The 21,338-nt window shown below is 38.2% G+C and overlaps 1 protein-coding gene across 1 annotated transcript in view; it reads left to right on the forward strand.

Annotated features, from left to right (window-relative positions):
• The window catches only part of LOC145980182 (dipeptidase 1-like), a 319,741-nt gene that overhangs the window by 289,862 nt on the left and 8,541 nt on the right, over positions 1 to 21,338 (forward strand). Inside the window, exons 9-11 of the mRNA XM_083113214.1 lie at positions 7,039 to 7,123; positions 15,188 to 15,263; positions 17,635 to 17,773. Coding sequence (XP_082969340.1) covers positions 7,039 to 7,123; positions 15,188 to 15,263; positions 17,635 to 17,773 — 300 coding nt within the window. The remainder of the gene's footprint in view (positions 1 to 7,038; positions 7,124 to 15,187; positions 15,264 to 17,634; positions 17,774 to 21,338) is intronic.

A 21,338-nucleotide genomic window follows, 5' to 3' on the forward strand; every position in this document is an offset into this window, starting at 1 on the left:
AGCCAGTTTTCTGGAAGTATATCAAGAAACATAGGAGAAACACTCAAGGCTCATTATTTAATATATTATCCGCATTGTAATGTTATCTGCACCTTTTGATACCATATTGGAAAATGGACACCAGTAAGAATCTTTAGATGTTCAACCACGGAAGAATTGCCTAACTCGAGTGGACGAATCCAAGCACGAAAGGGGTAGTAAGTGGAAATATGTACGAAATTAGGTGCTATGTTTTAGATCAGTATTTCTCGTGTATGCGTTCATTTGTTTATTATCTCCTGATATTGTGTGTGTTGTGTATGCTTTGTGATAGTTGTTAAAACTAGAATTGGAACAAAGACTATTTCCGCGTTCTACTTGCATTCGTCACCCTAATTTGTCAGTGTACTCGTCCAGTTTGCGCATGCGCAAATTCCGTTCGTGGTTGCCACCGACCGCAATTCGCCAGTAAGGGCGATCATTTTCTAACATGGCGATTGTAGTTTTAAATTGACTTAATTTAAATGTATACACTACAGGAAGCTATATGCCAAATTTTATCTCATTCAGAGAATTTGTTGTGTAATTAGCTGAATCGGCAATCAAATTCAATATGGCGGTAGTAATATGGGGTACGCTTCAGTACAGTCACGGACACTTCTGCGCTGTAGCGCTACTAATAGCTCTCAGTGGGATTGTTACAACCCAGAAGTTACAACCCTGACAATACATTGGGACTTTCAGTACGTTTTATGAGATATTTACATGAAGCTATGAACGTCGCATGATGATAATTCCTATTATTACAAATGTTTAACTTTTGTACTTTCTGATGCTGTCCATACAATCGGAATGTTTTCAAATCTTAATTTGCTTTCCTCAACTCTATCCGTGGTTTGTTCACAGACACCACAAAAACACAAACCAAAGGCTTTCATTACAATGAGCTCCGTACACAAGCACACTTTATTAAAAACGCAATATCCTTTCACTGATGAGAGGTGAAGGGTCCTTGCGTCTTGTAATTTAGCCACGGAGAGGCCTTTGACGAAGTCGTGTAGGACAACCGGAACCCTCTGTCGCGGCAATAAGAGTCCACAGCTACTATTGTGGGAAGGAAGTTCATTTGGCTTTCCTTGTAGTGCAACAGTGTGTGATGATAAGGGGAAGCTTTAGTGTTTACATTAGGGTCACGTAGGGACTCATAAGTTTACCCAGGGTGCCAATTAAGAGTGGAAATGTGAGGGATTTGCAATCTTACAAAGGAAACCGGCCAACAACCAGGAAAGTATATTTTTGTCTTCTCAGAGAAAACGTTGATCCATTTGCTAACGTAAATTGCAAATGTGTTGTACAAAAAATATTTTAATATTGTAAATATTGTAACTGTTCGCTCTAGCGAGGTTGCCCAAGCCTACCTATTCTGTGAGGTTACTTATCTCTCCTAAATTATCACTCCCACCTATCACATTCAAGATTCCAACAACCTAATTTTCTCGCGATCAGTTTCCTCTCATAGAATAACCGTACAGTCTCGCCGGAGACGATTAATTGGTCTCAACAAGTCAATCCCTGCTAGTAAGAAATAGTATAACTATGTTTCAAATTCACTTTGATTTAAGATGAAATAAGATAAACTCAAATATTAGTCAATCTGTTGAAAACCGCCCTGTATTAAGCAGATGCAAAAAGCAGTTACTGAAAATCCCTTAATTAGTGTTCTCGCTCTTTCCCTGCATCATGCCTGGTAAGTCTGAAAGATCAATTCGCGGCAAAACGTGATTATGTCAATTCACTTTCACTCTTATGATTTATGAATTTAAACTACTTAAGTATCATGCTTGAAAAATGTCACTAATATCAAACAAGCACTCAGACATCTCTCTCACCTGAAAGAAATTACATGGTTAGTAAATATTCACAAATGGAGAACTAGACGTCATGCATGAGCACCTTGGTGAATTATAACTCACTCGTACATTCAATTATTTATTCAATTTAGTGATGAATCCAAATTTACATCAAATGTTGCAATTTGTTTAAGTAATATTCCTTTGGTACCAAATAGACAATTTATGTTTATTAATTCTTGATTTACAAACAATGACGTTAACTTTAATGTACTTGATAAGATATCAAAATGATAGAATACCTGATGTACCTCGTTTTCAAAAAATAGAATGAATTTAAGATTAAACGTCAAAATAAATTCTCATGTCCTACTGACAAACCAGCTGTTGCACCTAGTATATCTAAATAGTACATGCACGAACTAAATATTACAAAATAACCTCGTATTATGTCAAAGCAGGTTTCAATAAATTCAAATATTATCAATTGTACTTTCTAGTAGCTTTTCATATCTGATCTGTCCGTGCACTGGTCGTCACCCCAACCCAATAGCGCTAATACCAATTGTTCATGCTCGAGCAACGCGAAGAAATGTATACGTGTCGTCACGATATCGTACAATCAATATTAATACTGTTCTCGCCACGTTTCTTCAGTTACCAGCTGCGGAAAATTTTATGCATGGTTTAGATATAATTTTCTAGAGAAAATTCCGTTGACGAAAAGTACCTTTTCTCTTTTCAATATGGCGGCTTCCGCTTAGCCACATGCATTCCTGAATTTAAGTTGAACATTGCTATCCAGTAGTGTGAATTACACTTATGAAAGTTTAGTACAATAACTAAAAATTGTATGTGATGTTTATTTTATTTTCTCTCGTCACGATTTACATGGAGGTAGGTTTACCCGACGCTGATTCCTTTGTCTCGACCGTCGCTGCACTTAATAGAACGAATGGCCTTACCTCATGGGCGAGCTCTCATCTTTCGCATTTCACAGTCCACGCAGCTGTTACTCACTGCTAATTATAACCAAAATCCATCTGCATCCCCATTTGGGTGGTCACGAATTCTCTTTCGTTCTGGTTTTTCGTCCATAACCGTGCAAAACTTCTCAATTCTATCGCGCTGTTTTTTGGTCAACCAACAGCTTTTCCCTCCATCCTCTGGGTACGTTCATTGTTTCTTCAACACCACACGCCGTCTCCGAACACTTCATATCCAAATTCCATCACACTTTCACACGCAAATCACTTTAACGTCCACTTGTTTCTAACTACTACAGGTGCGTGTGTTAAGGTACAATTATCAATTACTTATATCCCAACTTTAGAATTTTAACATTAGAATATTCACTCGAGACGTAGATATTTTGATGTCTTTTTCCATCACTTCCGCTTCCGAGTTTCCGAACACTACCGTTTCTTTATGATTAGTCAAAATGTATGTCATCGAGCGATAATTAGATTAAAAGTATTCACGTAATTTTAAAAATAAATGTTTGATGGCTGTTAAGTTCCTAATGAATAAACTAAAAGTTCTACAATAAAATTTAATAATATTTACTACTAATTCAACTAGTTTCCTCCCTTTTTTAGATTAATATAAAAAGGACCTCTAGTGGTTAAATTTGTAACCCTAGTTTCGAGATCAAGTTATTTCAGTAAGCAGCTGCCTTCTCCCGTAAATTTCTCCGAGTTTCGTGTGCGTTCACACCATGGACGAGCAATCTCGATAGGTTAGATCAGTTTTCCAACCATCAGAATTTTACTGAAGCTGACTTACATTATATCAACAAGGGAATTATGACCCTAGACCGTCATAATATAAGCTACTAAAAGTTTAAAGGGGTAGTGACATAGGAAATGGAGAGCCCGCAATTCCTGCGATGGTCCTTTTAGTTCAATATATTTAATTGCACCATTATGTACGTGAACAACAGAAATAAAATTACTACTGTTGAGAATTTGTTTGCACCTCCATATGCTAATCAGAGCTTCCCCGAGGGTATTATGGTAACGTCATCGCCTTGTAATCAAGAGGTCCCGGGTTCGATAGCCGATGGAGGCATGTAGGCACTTTATGAACACAAAGGTTAATCGATAGTTGTCCTACAGTTTAAAGTTCCGAACCATTGTAACATGTGCTGCTATCAGGTTTCGAACACGTACCCCTTGATTACAAGGCGACGAAGTTACCAGTATGCCATAGAGGAGGCGAGAATGCAAATTCGCAAGTCTATATCGTTTGTACTTTCGAAATTAAAGGGTGCAAAATGTGCAAGTTTGACCCATTTTTACATCGTCTTGTGGATTTGAATTTAAAAACGTTTCATAATCAGAGAACCTATACCCATACAGCACACATCTCCCATGGATATCCATTGGATATCCACAATGTCCAGATCAGATTCATGGATATTATGGATGTCCATTAGATATTCATTTCTGGATATCCAATTCTGGATATCCATTTGACATCTATAGGATATTCAGAACTGGACATCTAAAACTCGACAAATTCTTTATATCTTATACACAGCTTAAACTTGTGGAGAACTGGTTGTAAGAAACATTGTCTAATTCCGAATATCCAATACGTCGCCAAATCTCTTCCAAAACTGAATATCCAAAACACATCCAATCCTGGATATTCAAAACATATCAAGATCTTGTCGAAAACTGAATATCCAAAATACATACAATTCTGGATATCTAATACATGTATAGATCTGATCAAGAACTTGTTATCCAACAATGAACATAAATGAGATATTTTTCAAATATTAGAAAGTGGTAGGGGTGTGAAACATCCCGAAAAGTCAGGATCGGGATCGGGAAAAAAAATTCCCGTCCCGATCCCAACTGAAATGAATTCCCGAGTTTTCGGGGCCCCAAGCATTCGGGAAATACCGAATGTTCATTTTTAAATGTCTTTAATTATCGACGTTTTCTGCATTGTAAATGTCTGGAACTTATCGAAGATTGTTCGTTTTTGTACCAGAAATACGAAAACAATCACTTAAAGTGAAAATGAGTTGTAGAATTCGAGCTATCCAGAACTTCGGAAAATTTTGTATATTTCCCGTTCCGAAAATTTCACGGCTTTGTCGGGAAATTGATAAATTTTTCCAGTCCCGAATGTCGGAATTTACAAAATGTCCCATCCCGATCCCGTCCCGACCCAAAAAATTCTGTCCCGCACACCCCTAGAAAATGGTCATAGTATGCCCGTTGTGTATACTTTTTTAAACTTTATCTTGGAATAGAAACAATAATTATAATTGCATTGAAGCATTAGTGTTTCTAAACTTACTTATTTGTTATATTTAGTGATATAATATTTTTCTTCTTAGAATCAGAAAATTTCGATTTAGTCTGCTGCTGCAAATGGTTGAACTTTTCGCCAAAGAGCGCCGTCACTGGTTTAACTACACTTTGTGCCATAGATCTCTGGAGCAGGCGAACGAAAGTAAGTCTCTGCGCACGTAGTGACGCGAGACGGCTAAACCAATGCAAACGTGAGAGGAAACGTGATTGCCTTGCTCCAGAGACAGTTTGGACAGGGTATAGGGGAATGCTAATACGGTTTAGCACAGTGGCAGTGAGGTAATTAGGTTATTCTTTGTTTACATTTACTGCTGAAGTGCCGCATATTCCTCCTCCCACTTGAGCATAGTGTATAGCATAAACTAGTGAACAAAACCGTTAATGGAACAACCCTAGCAATGCCAAGGTATTTTTTGTTACACGGATTACCAAGGAAGGGGGGCATAAGGCCCTTTATTGAAAGTTCAATGGAACTGGACTGATGTGTGTTTTCTGTCATTTGTACACATTTGTTAACTAATTAGACACTACTTTCATGTTTTGTTATGGATTATACATGAAAGATAAATTACTTAATGATTTTTAAGTAAATATAGTAAATTACTGTAACATTTATTACTTTTCTTAAATTACAATGTTGATACTTCGAACAATGCTTAAACTGTGCAAAATTCTAGCAAAGTTATATATATTTTTTTATTTTTCTACTACCCATACGTTCCTTATTTCAAATTGTTACTATAGTTTAGCAATTGAATATATCCTCTCATGTATTGAAATACCTTTAAAACATCATTGCGAAATCTTTCCTTAGAATTACCAAGGGGTGGGCCTTTGAGGCCCATAAACAATATCAACGAAATAAAGTAACTTTTTAATGAACATTTGTGGGAAAAATCACGCGATGTCATCCTAAATATTGCAAAGAACTATTTCCATTTTTTTAAAATTTTTACATTGATTGATATACATGCAATACGCAAAAAATGAATCAATGGGCCTGAGAGGCCGCCCTTGGTATTGCTAGGGTTATAACTAGGTAACGGTTATATAGCTGTTTTCATACCAATCGTTTGAGATATGTATTGTAGGACATGAAACAAGTAAAATGAAAACACTTTGTTCCACCCTTTTTCACTTTTTCGTGAGATTAGCACATTTATCCCGTCTTCACTCTTCTTGAGCAGCTCCATAAAATTCAATGGTCTCATCTTGTAGCGTAGAACGAGAACTATAAAATGAAATAATATAATCATTGCAGCTCAAATTGTTCCCAAGATAACGTCGCCAAACCCGCGAGAGAAAACACAAACTTCAACAAAAATTATTCGGCAGAACCAAAAGTTCTGTATACGCATTATATACAGAAGGCGCAGAAGAAGAGAGCCAGCACCTTTTCTTGCAACTTTTTGAAACGTTTTCAGAACCTTTTTTTCCGTTTCCCGACAATACTTTTGCACCTTAAAATCCTTTTCCTATTAACAAAAGCGTAAAAATGAACTTTCTGAAAATAATCCACATTGTTTGCATATATCATTAGTTGCCATCCTTTGACTCCATCGCTATCCGGTTCTTATAAACCATTTATGAAGTATCTCGCTGAGATTATTTATCACAAGAATATATATACACGTTCACACACGTACACTGTTGTTCTCTCTCTCCATTTAAAATTAATATACTGAGAGTGAATATTGAGAGACGGACAAAACAATATTCTACCCCCTTGACGTATATCGAGGGCATACGCTGTCTTCCCATTCCCCTGCCCCTTCCCAAGTCATTGCCTAAGCACGACATATAATGCAGTGAATATATTTTGTAAATCTGAAAGTTATGTAAGGTTTCTAATAATTTCTTTACCTCTGTTTTCTTTGCAGGCGGAGAATGGAGGTATTGTCATGGTGGCCTTTTACAATTACTTTATAAGCTGCAATGAAACAGCTACGATGCAGGATGTTGTAGGTGAGTTCCTTGTTATCATTTTCAAATTATGCAGGGTGAATCACCTAACATTACAACCGGGAATATTTAGTGAACAACAAAAATATTGAAGAAACTACTTTCACAGACATGAAGTTAGGAGAGGGGCTCCTACAAACCGTTCATAGTTATACATAATAAAAGTTACTTATTATCCCTCTTCCTCTTTCATTCTTGATGTTGTCCTTCGATTGACACATGACTGAAGTCCTGAGGTTCGGTTGTTGTATCTTACCCTCAACGTTACAATTTCCTGGGAAGTGATTCACGCATTACAATGTAACAAATGCAATTCTTAATGTCTTTTCTCCTACTTTAAATTGCGCTAATAATAATAAGGGGTTTCCACTAAAAAGACGTAAGTTTGTGTTGAAAATCATACTTACTTACGTGGTTGAATGTATTGTATCCGCTAATTTCATGAGCCTCTATCCTAACTTTCTGTCTGTGAAAGTCCGTTTTGAATATTTATTGTTGTTCACGAAATATTTCCGGTGGTAAAGCTACTTCACTCACCCCGTATAAGTAAAACTAGTTAGTGAAATATATATTCTGCTGCTGTTTTGTGGCGAAATAAAATATACTTTCTGTAATGTATAAGATTAGTAAATAATAGAAATGCCTGCTTTTGCTCCTGAGTAAGATGGTGTGGGATCCATCTGGCACAGAGCTTCCTGACACCAAGGCGGTCATGCAGGATCGTTTGAACCTGACTCATACCAATACCCAGTGTTGCACTAATAACTGCATATGTCACCCGGTTATCCTCCTCTATCATGCGACGCACTCTGTCGACGTTTTCTTGAGAAGTTGCTGTCACAGGAGGACCATCACGTAATTCATCACTGAGTTTCTAACGTCCACGTCGAAATTCTAAAAACCAATTAAACACAGTCGCACGGCATGGGGCTTCCTCCTGAAATGCATTTCGGAGCCTTTCATAAAATTGCTGCTGCGTTAAACCTTGCGTTAAACCTGCTCGAAAATCGTAAAACAACATTGCTCTCTGAAGTGCTCCCGTGTTAAATCCGTTTTACTGTACACACACGACAATAATTGACTAATTTCTGGCACACAACAATTAACAACTATAAATTCTGCAGCATTATCACACTTCACAGACTACTAACTTCAACATATCCTAGAGACAATGTATTGCTGCAATCAGTGTTGCCGCATCTAAAAACTTTTAGTGTCACCCACGTATTATAATTATATACTACATGTCAAATAGACCGTCCAGGGGTACCAGGTTCAAATCTTGGCCTAGGAGTGGATGTTTGTGAAGTGTCCATTCATCAATTTCCTATAGGTCTCTTACCATCAGGTTTCCCAACAAGAATCCTGTGAACTCCTCTTTCCTCTCCCATTCGTGCCACATGGCCTGCCCACCTAAGTGTTCTTGATTTTATTATTCTAATAATATCTGGACATGAATACAAATTATGTAGTTCTAAATTATGTAACCTTCTCCACTCACCTGTCTAATCATCCCTTTTAGGCCCAAATATTTTCCTAAGGATCTTATTTTCAAATACTCTCATTTTGGTTTCTTCTTTCAATGTAAGGGACCAAGTTTCACACCCATATAATACTACAGGCAAAATTACTGTTTTGTATATTTTAACTTTTAGTTTCTTAGATATCGTATCGTACCCAAGGTATTGGGTAAGTAGTATAAAGTCTTAGCATAGCAGGAAGCAGAGAAAGGTATGCAGAATAAGCAATTAGGCAAACGTTAGGTGAGTGTTGGGATTGTCAGGAGGTGTGATCAGTTGACGAGAATAGGAGATTGTGAGAGAAAAGCAAAGTTAGAAACGATTATTGGACGATGGTGTGTGAGAGATTCGATGTCTGATAGGGAGGTCAGACAAGTGATAGTTGAGAGGACAAGTGTAGGAAAAATCTTCATATATTTGTAAGGCAAGTAATATCCTTTTCTTAACCAATCCATATCGGTTCAGTCATGGAGAGTATAAAACCCATATCTAATCCAAGTTAATTTCTATCGCCATTCCTTTACAAGTAACCTCTTGCATTTATCACATTTAGTCCAAGCGAGTGATAACTACCTGAGAGATGAATGAGAAATAGCTACATCACCCAATTAAATCTAGAGGTTCTTGGTTCGATCCCAAACGCAGCATGGGAGTTGCGTTACGCTATTAAACGAGAAGACAAAAGTTTATGAAGAGAGAAGTAACATGCATTTCCTGAATTAAGCCTACTTTTTATTTCCTCTTTAATATAATTTTCATTTGTTAATTTTACTCCTAAGTAATTGAATTTGGAAACTGGTTCAAACGAGTTTTTATCAATAATTACCTTACCATCCGGTGCTACAGCTCCTGTCGGGCCATGGCCTCCTCCACTATGTCCCTCTATTTCTGTCTGTCCTGGCATTTCTGTTTTCATCTTGTTACTCCTATCTTGTTTAGGTCCGTGCATACTTCTTCCTTCCTTCTGCTTCTAGGTCTTCCTTTCCTTTTAGTTGAATATAGCTTACTCTCTATTATTCTTCTCGGCATGGCATCTTTTGGTAGGCGATATACATGTCCTATCCAGCTGATTCTCCTGGCTTTAATGAAGCGAACTATAGTTCCTCTAGTTCGTGGTTGTATTTTATTCTCCATCCTGTTTCTTCTCTAGTTGGTCCAAATATTTTTCTTAATATTGCTCTTTTAAATACCATTAGCCTTCTTTCTGTATCTTTGGTCAACGTCCAAGTTTCGGCTCCATATGTTACTACTGGCCTGATTAATGTATTGTATATTTTCATTTTTGTTGTTCTTGTTATTATCTTACTTTTCAGCAGATTTCTATTTGCATAATATGCTCTATTTCCTGCTCTGATCCTTTCTTCTACGCATCTTCCTATGTTATTTATTTCATTTATTTGATTTCCCAGGTATTTGAATTCATGTACTACCTTGAACTTCTTATTACCTATCTCTATTTCTTTTCTTCTTTCTGGTTTTCGTGCTATTTTCATATATTTTGTTTTATTTATATTTACTTCTAGGCCCATTTCCTTAGTATAGTTCTCCATGTCGTTAAATACTTGTATTAACTTATTCATAGATCTTGCAATGATTGATATAACATCTGCATAAGCGCAGATTTGTGAGCTTTTATTAAAGATGGTACCTCTTTGGTCAATCTGTTTTATAGCATCATTCAATGTTATATTAAATAGTGTAGTCGACAATCCGTCCCCTTGTTTTACACCTTTGTCAAATGTAAACTCTTCACTGAGTTGTCCTTTTACTTTTACTCTTGCTGAGGTGTCCATCAGAGTCATCTGTACAAGTTGTCTTAATTTTTTGGGTATACCAATTCTTTCCATTGCTTTAATTAGTTCTTCTCTTTGTACACTATCAAAGGCCTGTTTGAAATCTACAAATAGCATATGTAGTTCGCTCCCATGTTCATAATGTTTCTCTAATATTTGTCTAATTACAAATATTTGGTCTATAGTGCTCTTATTTTCCCGGAATCCTGCTTGATACTCTCCAAAGATGGGTTCAATTATTTCCTGTATCCTTTTATTTAATATGCTCGAGAATATTTTATATCCAACATTTAAAAATGTTATTCCTCTATAATTGCTACAATTATATTTATCTCCTTTCTTATAAATGGCACATATAGTTCCTTGTCTCCATTCGTCCGGTAGTTCCTCCTTTCTCCATATTTTACTAATCAGCTCGTGTATTTTCTGGTATAGTTGTGCGCCTCCATGTTTAATCATTTCGGCTACCATATTATCACTTCCTGGTGCTTTATTGTTTTTTAATCTCCTGATTGCTTTTGTTACTTCATCTAACGTTGGTGGTTCTATTGTTTCTTCTTCCTCTTCTTCTGTTTCCCGTTCTGTATTTCCGGCTTCTATTCCATTTTCTCTTCTTGACAATTTTTCTTTGAAACTTTCTGCCCTCCGTTTTCTGATCTGACTTTCTTCATACAGCATTTCTCCATTTTTATCTTTACATCCTTCAATTTCTGGTTTATATTCTTTTGTAAGACTGAACATGGCTTGATAGAATTTTCTTCTCTCATTTTTTTTTATCTAGTTCCTCTACTTCCTCTAATCTTTGTTTTAAATATTGTCTTTTCTTTTGAGTACATATTCTTTTAGCGGCTCTTCTTAATTCTGTGTATCTTGCACAGTTGCTTCTAGTTTCTCCCTGTAACTTCTTATTTCTTGCTTCATTCTTCTTCTGGATGACCTCTTCGCATTCTTCATCAAACCATTGTTTTCCATATTCTCTTTTCTTTTCTCCTATTTTCTCTTCAGCTGTTTTTAGTATTATTGATTTTATATTTTTCCATTCTTCATTACTATTCCTCTCTTCTATTTCTTCTGTTTGCTCAGTAATTTTTTCATTAATGGTGGCTCTAAAGGTTTCACGCACCTCTCTATCTTTAAATTTCTCTGTGTCCCATCTTTTTCCTAACATTCTTTGTTTTCTTCTGTTAACTTTAACAATTTTTAATCTTATTTTTGCTCGCACCATGTAGTGATCCGAATCGATGTTAGGTCCTCTCAGGCTCCTGACATCCATTATCGATGACCTATATCTTTTATTGGTGAGAACATGATCAATTTGGTTTACTTCTTGGGTTCCTGGAATCTTCCAAGTTCCTAAATTAATGTTTTTATGAGGGAAAGTGGTGCTACTTATTATCAAATTGTTTCTTAAAGCAAATTGTATTAGATATGCTCCGTTTTCATTGCTTATGTTGTGGAGAGTATGTTCTCCGCTAGCCTTACATGTGGCTTCCTCCTTCCCAATTTTAGCATTAAAATCACCAATAATTAAGATCTGGTCATTTTTGGATATTTTCTCATATGTACTTTATAATAATTCATAAAATATCTCTTTTTCTCTATCTTCTTTTTCTTCAGTTGGTGCATGTATTGACAGCAGAGTTAGATTTCTAAAATTTCCTTTTATTCTCAATCTACAGATTCTCTCATTTATTGTTTCTATCTCCAATATTTTCTTGCTGGTTTCTTTCTGAATCATAAAACCAGTTCCAAATAATCCAGTTATTTCTCTGGTTCCACTAAATATCATGGTAAACTCTGGTTTTCTTATAATTCCACTTCCCTGCCACCTTATCTCCTGTAATGCCATTACATCTATCTTATATTTCATCATTTCTTGTGCCATTTCCATCATCTTTCCTGCTTGTAGCATAGTTTGAGTATTCCATGTTCCAATCCTTATCTCGTAGTCCTTTAAAAGTTTGCCAGGTTCATTTCCTTTTATCAATAATTAGATTTTGATTATTACCTAACACTTGATTTCGGCCTGAAAGCATATATTTAATTTTCTCTTTGTAAACTTCCAAACCTATCTCCTTAGCAGTTTTGAAAAATATTTTAGTATTGTTCTTAAATGTATTTATATCATCCCCTAATAAGTCTACATCATCTGCATATGCTAACAACGGAGTCATACCATTTAATTTTAGTCCTTCTTTAGTTTATTTTACCTTCCTAACAGCATATTCTAGGGTAAAATTAAATATCAATGCAGATAATGCATCTCCTTGTTTTAACCCATCATGAATTGTAAATTTGTCAGTCATATTAATACCCACACGAATTTTACTTTCTGTTTCACTGGTGCATATTTTTATCACTTTCAAACTGTTTGTTAGCTTTCAAACTGGAATCTCTTTAATTGGATTTTTATTTCATTATTGTTATTTTTCCTACCACTTTTGACTGATCGCGATTATAAGGATGACTTACGATAATTTTTTTAAGGAACATTCACAGAGAACAACCACTCCCAGGCCGGGATTCGAAACCGCGACCCCTGGCGTCATAGCGCGTTACGGTAACCATTCCACTTCTATGTTTGTTAATACGATAGGTCACATTGAAATTTTTTAGACACGCGCAAGTAAAACACTGGAGACCAAAAGTATGAATGCTATAATTTTTCAAAGTATTCTCCATGACAGTTCATACACTTGTTCATCTGCTCAAACCAAGGGTGAAAGCACTGGGACAACACATCTGCAGGCACCTCTTGAATGCACTGAACGAAGGCGGTGACTGCCTCCTCGGGAGTAGGAAATGAAGAACCTCGTAATGTATCCTTGATTTTAGGGAACAGAAAGAAATCACAAGGGACGAGGTCGGGACTGTAAGGAGGATGAGTCATTTCTTCGATGTTGGAGGCTTTGAAGAATTCAATTGTTCGTACTGCTGTATGGCTGCGCGCGTTGTCTTGATGCACAATAATGCGACTTCGTGGGCGTTTTTCACGAACTTTCCGTACGATCTCCGGTAAACAAACCGTAGTGTACCATTCAGCATTAACGGTCCGACGTCCCTGTAGCGGCACTGTTGAAATATGGCCCGTCCGACTGAAGAAAGTGGCAACCATTTGTTTGCCAACACTTCGTCCCTTCCTGACTTTTGTTGGTGGGTCTTCATCCGGGAAGATCCACTGCGTCGACTGTCGTTTGCTCTCGGGTTCATAACAGTACACACAAGTTTCGTCACCTGTTACGATGTCATACACTGCATTTGATTGTCCCTGGTTAAATTTGTCCAGCATTTTCATGCACCATGTGACCCGTGCCTGCTTTTGCTCCTGAGTAAGATGGTGTGGGATCCATCTGGCACAGAGCTTCCTGACACCAAGGCGGTCATGCATGATCGTTTGAACCTGACTCATACCAATACCCAGTGTTGCACTAATAACTGCATATGTCACCCGGTTATCCTCCTCTATCATGCGACGCACTCTGTCGACGTTTTCTTGAGAAGTTGCTGTCACAGGAGCACCATCACGTAATTCATCACTGAGTTTCTAACGTCCACGTCGAAATTCTAAAAACCGATTAAACACAGTCGCACGGCATGGGGCTTCCTCCTGAAATGCATTTCGGAGCCTTTCATAAAATTGCTGCTGCGTTAAACCTGCTCGAAAATCGTAAAAAAACATTGCTCTCTGAAGTGCTCCCGTGTTAAATCCGTTTTACTGTACACACACGACAATAATTGACTAATTTCTGGCACACAACAATTAACAACTATAAATTCTGCAGCATTATCACACTTCACAGACTACTAACTTCAACATATCCTAGAGACAATGTATTGCTGCAATCAGTGTTGCCGCATCTAAAAACTTTTAGTGTCACCCACGTATTATAATTATATACTACATGTCAAATAGACCGTCCAGGGGTACCAGGTTCAAATCTTGGCCTAGGAGTGGATGTTTGTGAAGTGTCCATTCATCAATTTTCATCATATAGTCAGTCATTCCCATCTTCTTAAATTAGCCAAAGTGGCACAAAAAGAAGTAAAATAAAGCAAATCCATCAATCAATCAATCTTATAGACCGTAGCCGTAATATTCATTCTTCAAGCATCGGAAATTGTTAGATTTGCGAGTTGGATAAATTAGCGTCATGTCGAACTGGAGGTCGTGGGTTAGAATTGTTAATGTGACCTTCCTCAATTCATCGTTCATCTACATCCCTGCTAGTTTGTACAAAAATATAAACGATACAGGATAACAAAAGATACAAATACATGTTTGTGCTTCGTGGAAAGTTCATCTGACTTTGTTCCAGATTACACTTGGACTTCTAAAATTATTCTGAAACTCGCCAGCAAGATTCATGTGATATATTTTGCAGCAAGTTGCGCTTCCTTTGCTCCTAATTTGGTTTACAAACCGGAAAAATATCAACGAGATCCAAGAATTCATTACTAAATTTGAATTTTTTTTTTTACCTCATAAGCCCTGAATAGGAAATCAATGCAGCATTTTTCATCTCGGTGTTGTCTTAGGAACTCCATCAATCAATGGAGAATTGGAGCTTCCGATAAGATGAGGAACTTGCTTGCTTAATTTAAACTTCTTTTCGGGAGACAATTGATCTGTGTTGGGTTTTGTTCTCAAAGAGATATTTCATTTCGATCCATTATTTCTGCGAATATGCTGATCTCAATATTTTCTTAGAGGCCATTCGTCGTTCACTTATTTATTTTCCTGTTTTCTCTTTCAGCTCACATCAATCACATTAGAGAGGTGGCGGGGGTGGATCACGTTGGCATCGGAGCCGGATATGATGGGATCAACTTGTAAGTATATTGTTTTAAAACACTTTCTCAAAACGATAATAAAACGTAATATTTGTTTTAAGTTCACATTACATAATGATTATTATGTGCAAGGCAGTAGTGATAACGCTGTCGACTTGTAATCAAGAAGTCCCGGGTTCGATGCTTCGTGGTCTCACAGTGATTTTGATCTCACTTTAAACTGTAGGTCTAGTTCCGAGTAGCATATCTGTGCGTAAAGTGGACTTATACTCTATCCCAGGAAACTGTGGAGCAAGGCAGCGCATAGCGGCAGAGAAGGGGAGATCGAGTGGGCAGAGCGAAGCAGTACACTCTGGTAACTGCAGCCGCTTTTATTCCCTCCACGCAATACCGTTTCCTCTCACGTGTTCATTGGTGGGGCCGTCTCGCGTCTCTACTTGCACAGAGACTTGTTTCATTCGCTTGCGCCAGCGATCGCCGGGACAGATTATACACTTTTAGTTTTATTTTAATGCTTATATCATCTCTGCTGAGTCCCCGACCGTAGCCGTGTGGTTTAAGACGTCATGCTTTGGGCTCCTGGTACGGAACGCGCGCAACTTCGGGTATTCTGGGAAAAGCGTAACAACTTTCTACTGAGATTTCGGCCTGCGTACGGGACCGGTGGTCACCCACCATCGTGTGGAAATTGGGAGCTACGAAGGAGTATCGTAAACCGGTAATGGAAACCTAAAACAACGACTAGGGGTTAGTCGTGCTGACCACACGTCACCCCTTACTGATTGGATGATCTCCCACTTCTGGTGGGAGTGACGCCGGAAGTCGTTAGGTGTTGCGTCACGGGTTATTTACTTATTTTCACATGTGACGATAGGAAAGTAAAATGTTACGTTTTAGTTTCACTAATTCATCGGTTTTACATTCCATTTCAGTGTCATTATGGAGTCCAGTGTGCTGCCAATCTTTACAATTTAGTGCACAACACGCTGGTTACGATTTTAAGTGAAGGGCACGACATTGTTTAAGTTGTAAGGTAGCACACACAACAATGTAATTAATAGAGAATAGAAAAGAAGCCTCTGTACGAAATGAGGTTAGGTTCTCTATCTAGATGAATGAATGCGACATGCAGATCAAGAAATACAGGGTACAAAAACAAATAGAACCCAACCTGGGAAGAACGTTTGAGTAGTTTGATGACCCACTGTATTTGTTGTAAAATTCACAGGTTCGTCGATCTCACCACACACATAAAATAGTTAGTTCACTTGAAAAGAAGTGAAGCATTGCTCTCCTGATACGCACTAGGTAAAAAGATAAGCAATGGATAATGTACAATTAGGAATTAAGATTGCATGCTATTTGTAGATAATGTTGTCACGAATATTCAGAAAATGTTGTTTCAGATTGAACTAATTATAAGTTAATTAAGTGGTTCTCTCTATTTATTGAATGCACCTTAATCCTCTGAATCTATGATCCTAGAACCATTGTGAAATTTCGTGGTATTGCATTTGTATGTACGAGGGTCAGTCAAAAAATAAGTTGCACTTACCCATGACATCTTTCGGGAACATACATTTTGATGAAAGTGGCTGTGATCACTGTAATCAGTTTGTACACGTCGGGTCAGTTGGAAGTGGTACCCAAACTGTAAGTGCATGCAGTTACTAGTTTTCTGTGGGCAAGAAGGTGTAACCCCACTGAGATTCATCGTCAATTGCATGAAGTGTACCACGATATATCAATTTCGGGCAAGGCGATCGTAAAATGGTGTGAGTCGTTCGAGAATGTTCGTACGGACATTGAGAACTATTACCAGGAAAAAGGCTGTCAACTGCTAAGACGAGGGACAAAGTTGAACATGTAAGTGAACTGATTCATAGTCTAGACCTCGCGCCCTGCGATTTTCATGTATTTGGGCCCATGAAAAAAGAACTTGCGAAGCGGCGACATCATTCCGGCCAGGAAGTGTAAACTGCGATGAAATAATGGTTATCCAAAGTTGAACGGGAATTCTTCGAATGAGGTGAAGACAAATTGGTTCCACGTTATGACAAATGTTTGAACAGACTCTGTGATAGTTTTGATAGTGTCCATTCATGTAAATACTAGAACTGTTCTTCATATTGCATGCGCTATTTTTTTCATGCTAGTGCAATAACTTTTTGACTGACCCTCGTAATATGTTTGCATTTCCATGTGCATCAAAGAACAGAGAACAATATGCTACTTAAACGTGTGAGGAAGATAAACAGACTGATAAGACAAAGATGCATGTATATTCATAACGTATTATAATCATTGCATCCAGTCTTGATTTTGTGGTGCATTTGAAGTTTCAGCTTGCATCCAAAGATGCCCTTTTGCTATTTAGCAAGACTTATGTGTTTTCCCAATATCTTTGCAGAACTCCAGAAGGACTTGAGGATGTATCGCGGTATCCTTATCTCCTGGCAGAGTTGCTGGGGAGCAGTCGGTGGACGGAGAAGGACATCGAGAAACTCGCTGGTCGAAATCTCATCAGGGTGTTCAGGGACGTTGAAAGGGTAAGTAGAGCTGTCTGTTCTCATTGCTTTGCTCCAACAGGCCCTGGAAGTGGACTAAGATTAGAATATAGCATTCCTAGATTCCACACCACAACAATTTTGAAACAATGGCCTGATTGTGTGCAGTGGGCATCAGTAGGAAACTCTAATGCACAATCGTAAACTCGATTAAATGTGCAATTATATCTTATTTCGTGCATGAGTCTCGCACATTTTATTTTACACCCAGCAATTCAAGCCTAAAGTCAAGTGCTTTTGGAAGACAACCTAGATGCATTTGACTGACGTAGTTGATTTCACTACATTGAGCCTCAGTTAACGGAAATAATGCCGTGTATTTCAACTGCGGTTATCTTATAGTAGACTAACATTTCTTGACGTAATTTAACTAGATATTTGATGTCTTTAACCTGACTCCTTCAACCAATAATAAATTTACCTAAAGACAGGGATTTGGAATTTTCTTCAAAGGGGGGGGGGAGAGTTTTAGTGACTTGCATTACACATGTTTTTCTAAATCTAATCTCTCCTTTCTCTATCATGTGTTATATTATATTTGAGCTGAATCATGTTGTTTTCCTGTCACTGTCGGCTAGTCGCGACGATGAGGATGATTACCAAACGAAACTGATGAATGCACGCTCTCAAAGAACACCAATGCTCAGGCCGTGACTCCAACCCGGAACTTTTGGTGGTGCAATTGAAAGTCAACCACTTAAATCTCGGTCACGGACTCAACAAGCACTGTCGCTCTCTCTCTCTCTCACGCACATACCGTAGTGACAACGTTGTCGCCTTGTAAGTACTATATCTCTCGTTCTACTTTCGATTTCATTTTTGCCTATCTTGCTCTCTTTCGTTTCTTTACTCTATGTAATTTTTCCCCTTATCTTTCTTTCCTGAGCCTCATTTTATTATCTTTCTTTGTCTGATTCCTCTCTCTCTCTTCAGTTTCTGTTCTTCATTTGCCTTCTCTCTCTTGTTTCCGTTCTTCTGTCTTTCTTTCTATCTTTCTAGAACACCTTTCCTTCTGTATATCGAGTTAATTTTATTTTGTTTTCCTTCTTCACCTCTCTCTCTCTCTCTCTCTCTTTATGTTGTCTTTCTTTCAACCTCACTTTAGTTTCTATTGTCTCCGTTTACTTCTCCACCTGTCTGTCTGTTACTCTCTTTCTCTCTCGAGCTCTTTTCCTCTTTCCTTTCTTTTCACCTCGCTCTAAACTATATGATTTCCCTTTCCTTCTCCGCCTCTCTCTAGCTCTGTCTCGAGCTCAACATTTTTCTGTCCTTCCTTCTCTCTCTGTCTCTCTCTCTCTCTCTCTCTCTATTCCCCCTCTCTATATCCATATTTCCTTCATTTCTCTATTTCTCTCTCTTTCTCTTTTCCTTCTTTATATTGCCATCTGTTTTAAAATATTTCTATTTTACAATGATCTGTAAACATGACATTACGCCTATGTTCATGACGCAAATTTTTAATATTGAGACCACCCGTGTAGAGAATGATCTGCGGCCGCCCATGATCTCTCACCAACACGGTTAACCTAAGTAGTAGAATTCGACGTAAAATGAGCAAGAGGCAAACATAAATTATATTGAAATTGCACGATTTCATGTTTTGTTGTACTGTCGATTCTGCAGAAAATATATTGAGAAAACAATTCCCCTGTTTTCGTTGGAACATCAAGTCTTCCGCACGGTAGGAGACTGCGGTAATCTGTCTTCGACCGTTTATGCTATTGCTGTCCAGCCTTAAGGAAATCGGAAACACTTACCCCAGTTTTAGATTAGCGTGCTGCACGCTACCTTCGATTTCAGAAGTAGTAAAATTATTTGGAATATATTTCTGATCTCTTTTTTGCTTCATGGTTTGTTGATTGATTTTTTTTATTCCTGGATAAATTGATAAAATGAAAACTAAAAATAGTGCAGTGTGAAATTTCAGAAGATACTTACGACAATTTTCAAATCACTCAAGACAATAACAAACTTAAAAAAATTACTACCGCAACCTAAAATCTCTGATATATACGTATTTATGTGAATATATATATATATATATATATATATATATATATATATATATATATATATATATATATACATACCCACATTTATTGTTGAGATCCTGTTGTCATACGCACTAAAATTTGAGTTGTTGGTCCGCCAGCCTCCGTGATGGGCTGGTTAGCATACCGTGCTACGACGAAATCCAATGCCGAGTATGGGCGATCTTTGTTAGTTTCCCTTCATTTTTTTCATCATATCATCACTCATCCTCATCTTCACGATTACCAATAAGTGGCAGAAAAACGACGTAAAATAAACAAAATCGGTAAATTGAGTTGTAGGTTCACTGACGCAGATTTGATGACAAATCTGAAACGGGTAACCCTTCCAAGATTATTCACAATTTCTTTGGCAAGCAACTAGAGCCGAAGCTTGAGAAACTATCTCAAGCAAATGGCAGCGTCCGAAGACCGGGTAGTTCTCCCTACAAGGGGAAACTTGTGATACCAGCAATAGGGTAAGAAAACCCAAATATACAGAAAACCGCCTTCCTTGTATACTACAGTGTGGCTAGAAAGTCCCTTTACACCCGAACTAATTGCGTGTAACATTGTAAGATGGTAAGATATTTAAGATTTTTGCCTCCCATCCTGATTATTGATATGGCAACAGTGCTCCTCACGTGAATAGCCAAGTGTCTGCCGGGTAACTGCCACATGACTGCCCGCGGAGGGAGAATAAAGTCTGTGCGTTGACCAGTTCATTGTCGCGCATTTCCGTCTTTGGTGAACAACAATGGCAGATACCTGTGACTTCACTTTGGAGGAGCGCTTAGTGACATCTGTATGAGTCCATGAACAGAAGCACAAAAAACGAAAATATGCCGCAGGTGATGGATAGGTTTCGTGAACGGTTCGGTAAGGAGCCACCAAGTCGTCAGACTTTGATCATGTGGGAGAAGAAAGCTTTTCGCCTGGGAAGTGTTCAGAGGCCTGCACAAGACCTGGAGCAGACCCGTTCGCGAGACATCGCTCCTGAAATGCCATGCAACCTGCGCAACACCCTCGCTTGAGCACCTTGCCTGACCATCTGCCCAGATCGTTCTTGGCAGGTATTGAAAACCTGCCGGGTACCCGCAGTCGTAAGGTCTCAGTGCGTTCATTCAATCAACTGCAAGCCCCTCCGTCTGCAGGACGTAGTTGCTTCGAGTAGAAACTGCACCGGGCCCACACCGTTCTGCAGTGTTGTCAACTGCAATAGATTTTCACTACTTAAAAAAGGGAACACAAAGCTTCGTAAGCCACATCACCAATGAAATGAGATTTACGAATGTTGCTACCCCCCCCCCCCCACACATTGAAATAGGTTTTCCGTGGCACAGGATCCATAAGTATATGTCGTAAACAACCAATATACACATATATAGTGATATAGGGCAGGACTGAAACATGTCACGTTCGACGCTGAGGTCGCGAGTCGAACAACCACACTGCACACTGTTCTACTGCGAACACCAGGGCCGTAGCCAGCCTCGTTGGGGGGGGGGGGGGCAAGT

The sequence above is a fragment of the Lepisma saccharinum genome, chromosome 27 (assembly GCF_977018435.1).
Source record: "Lepisma saccharinum chromosome 27, izLepSacc3.1, whole genome shotgun sequence".
NCBI lineage: Eukaryota > Metazoa > Arthropoda > Insecta > Zygentoma > Lepismatidae > Lepisma > Lepisma saccharinum.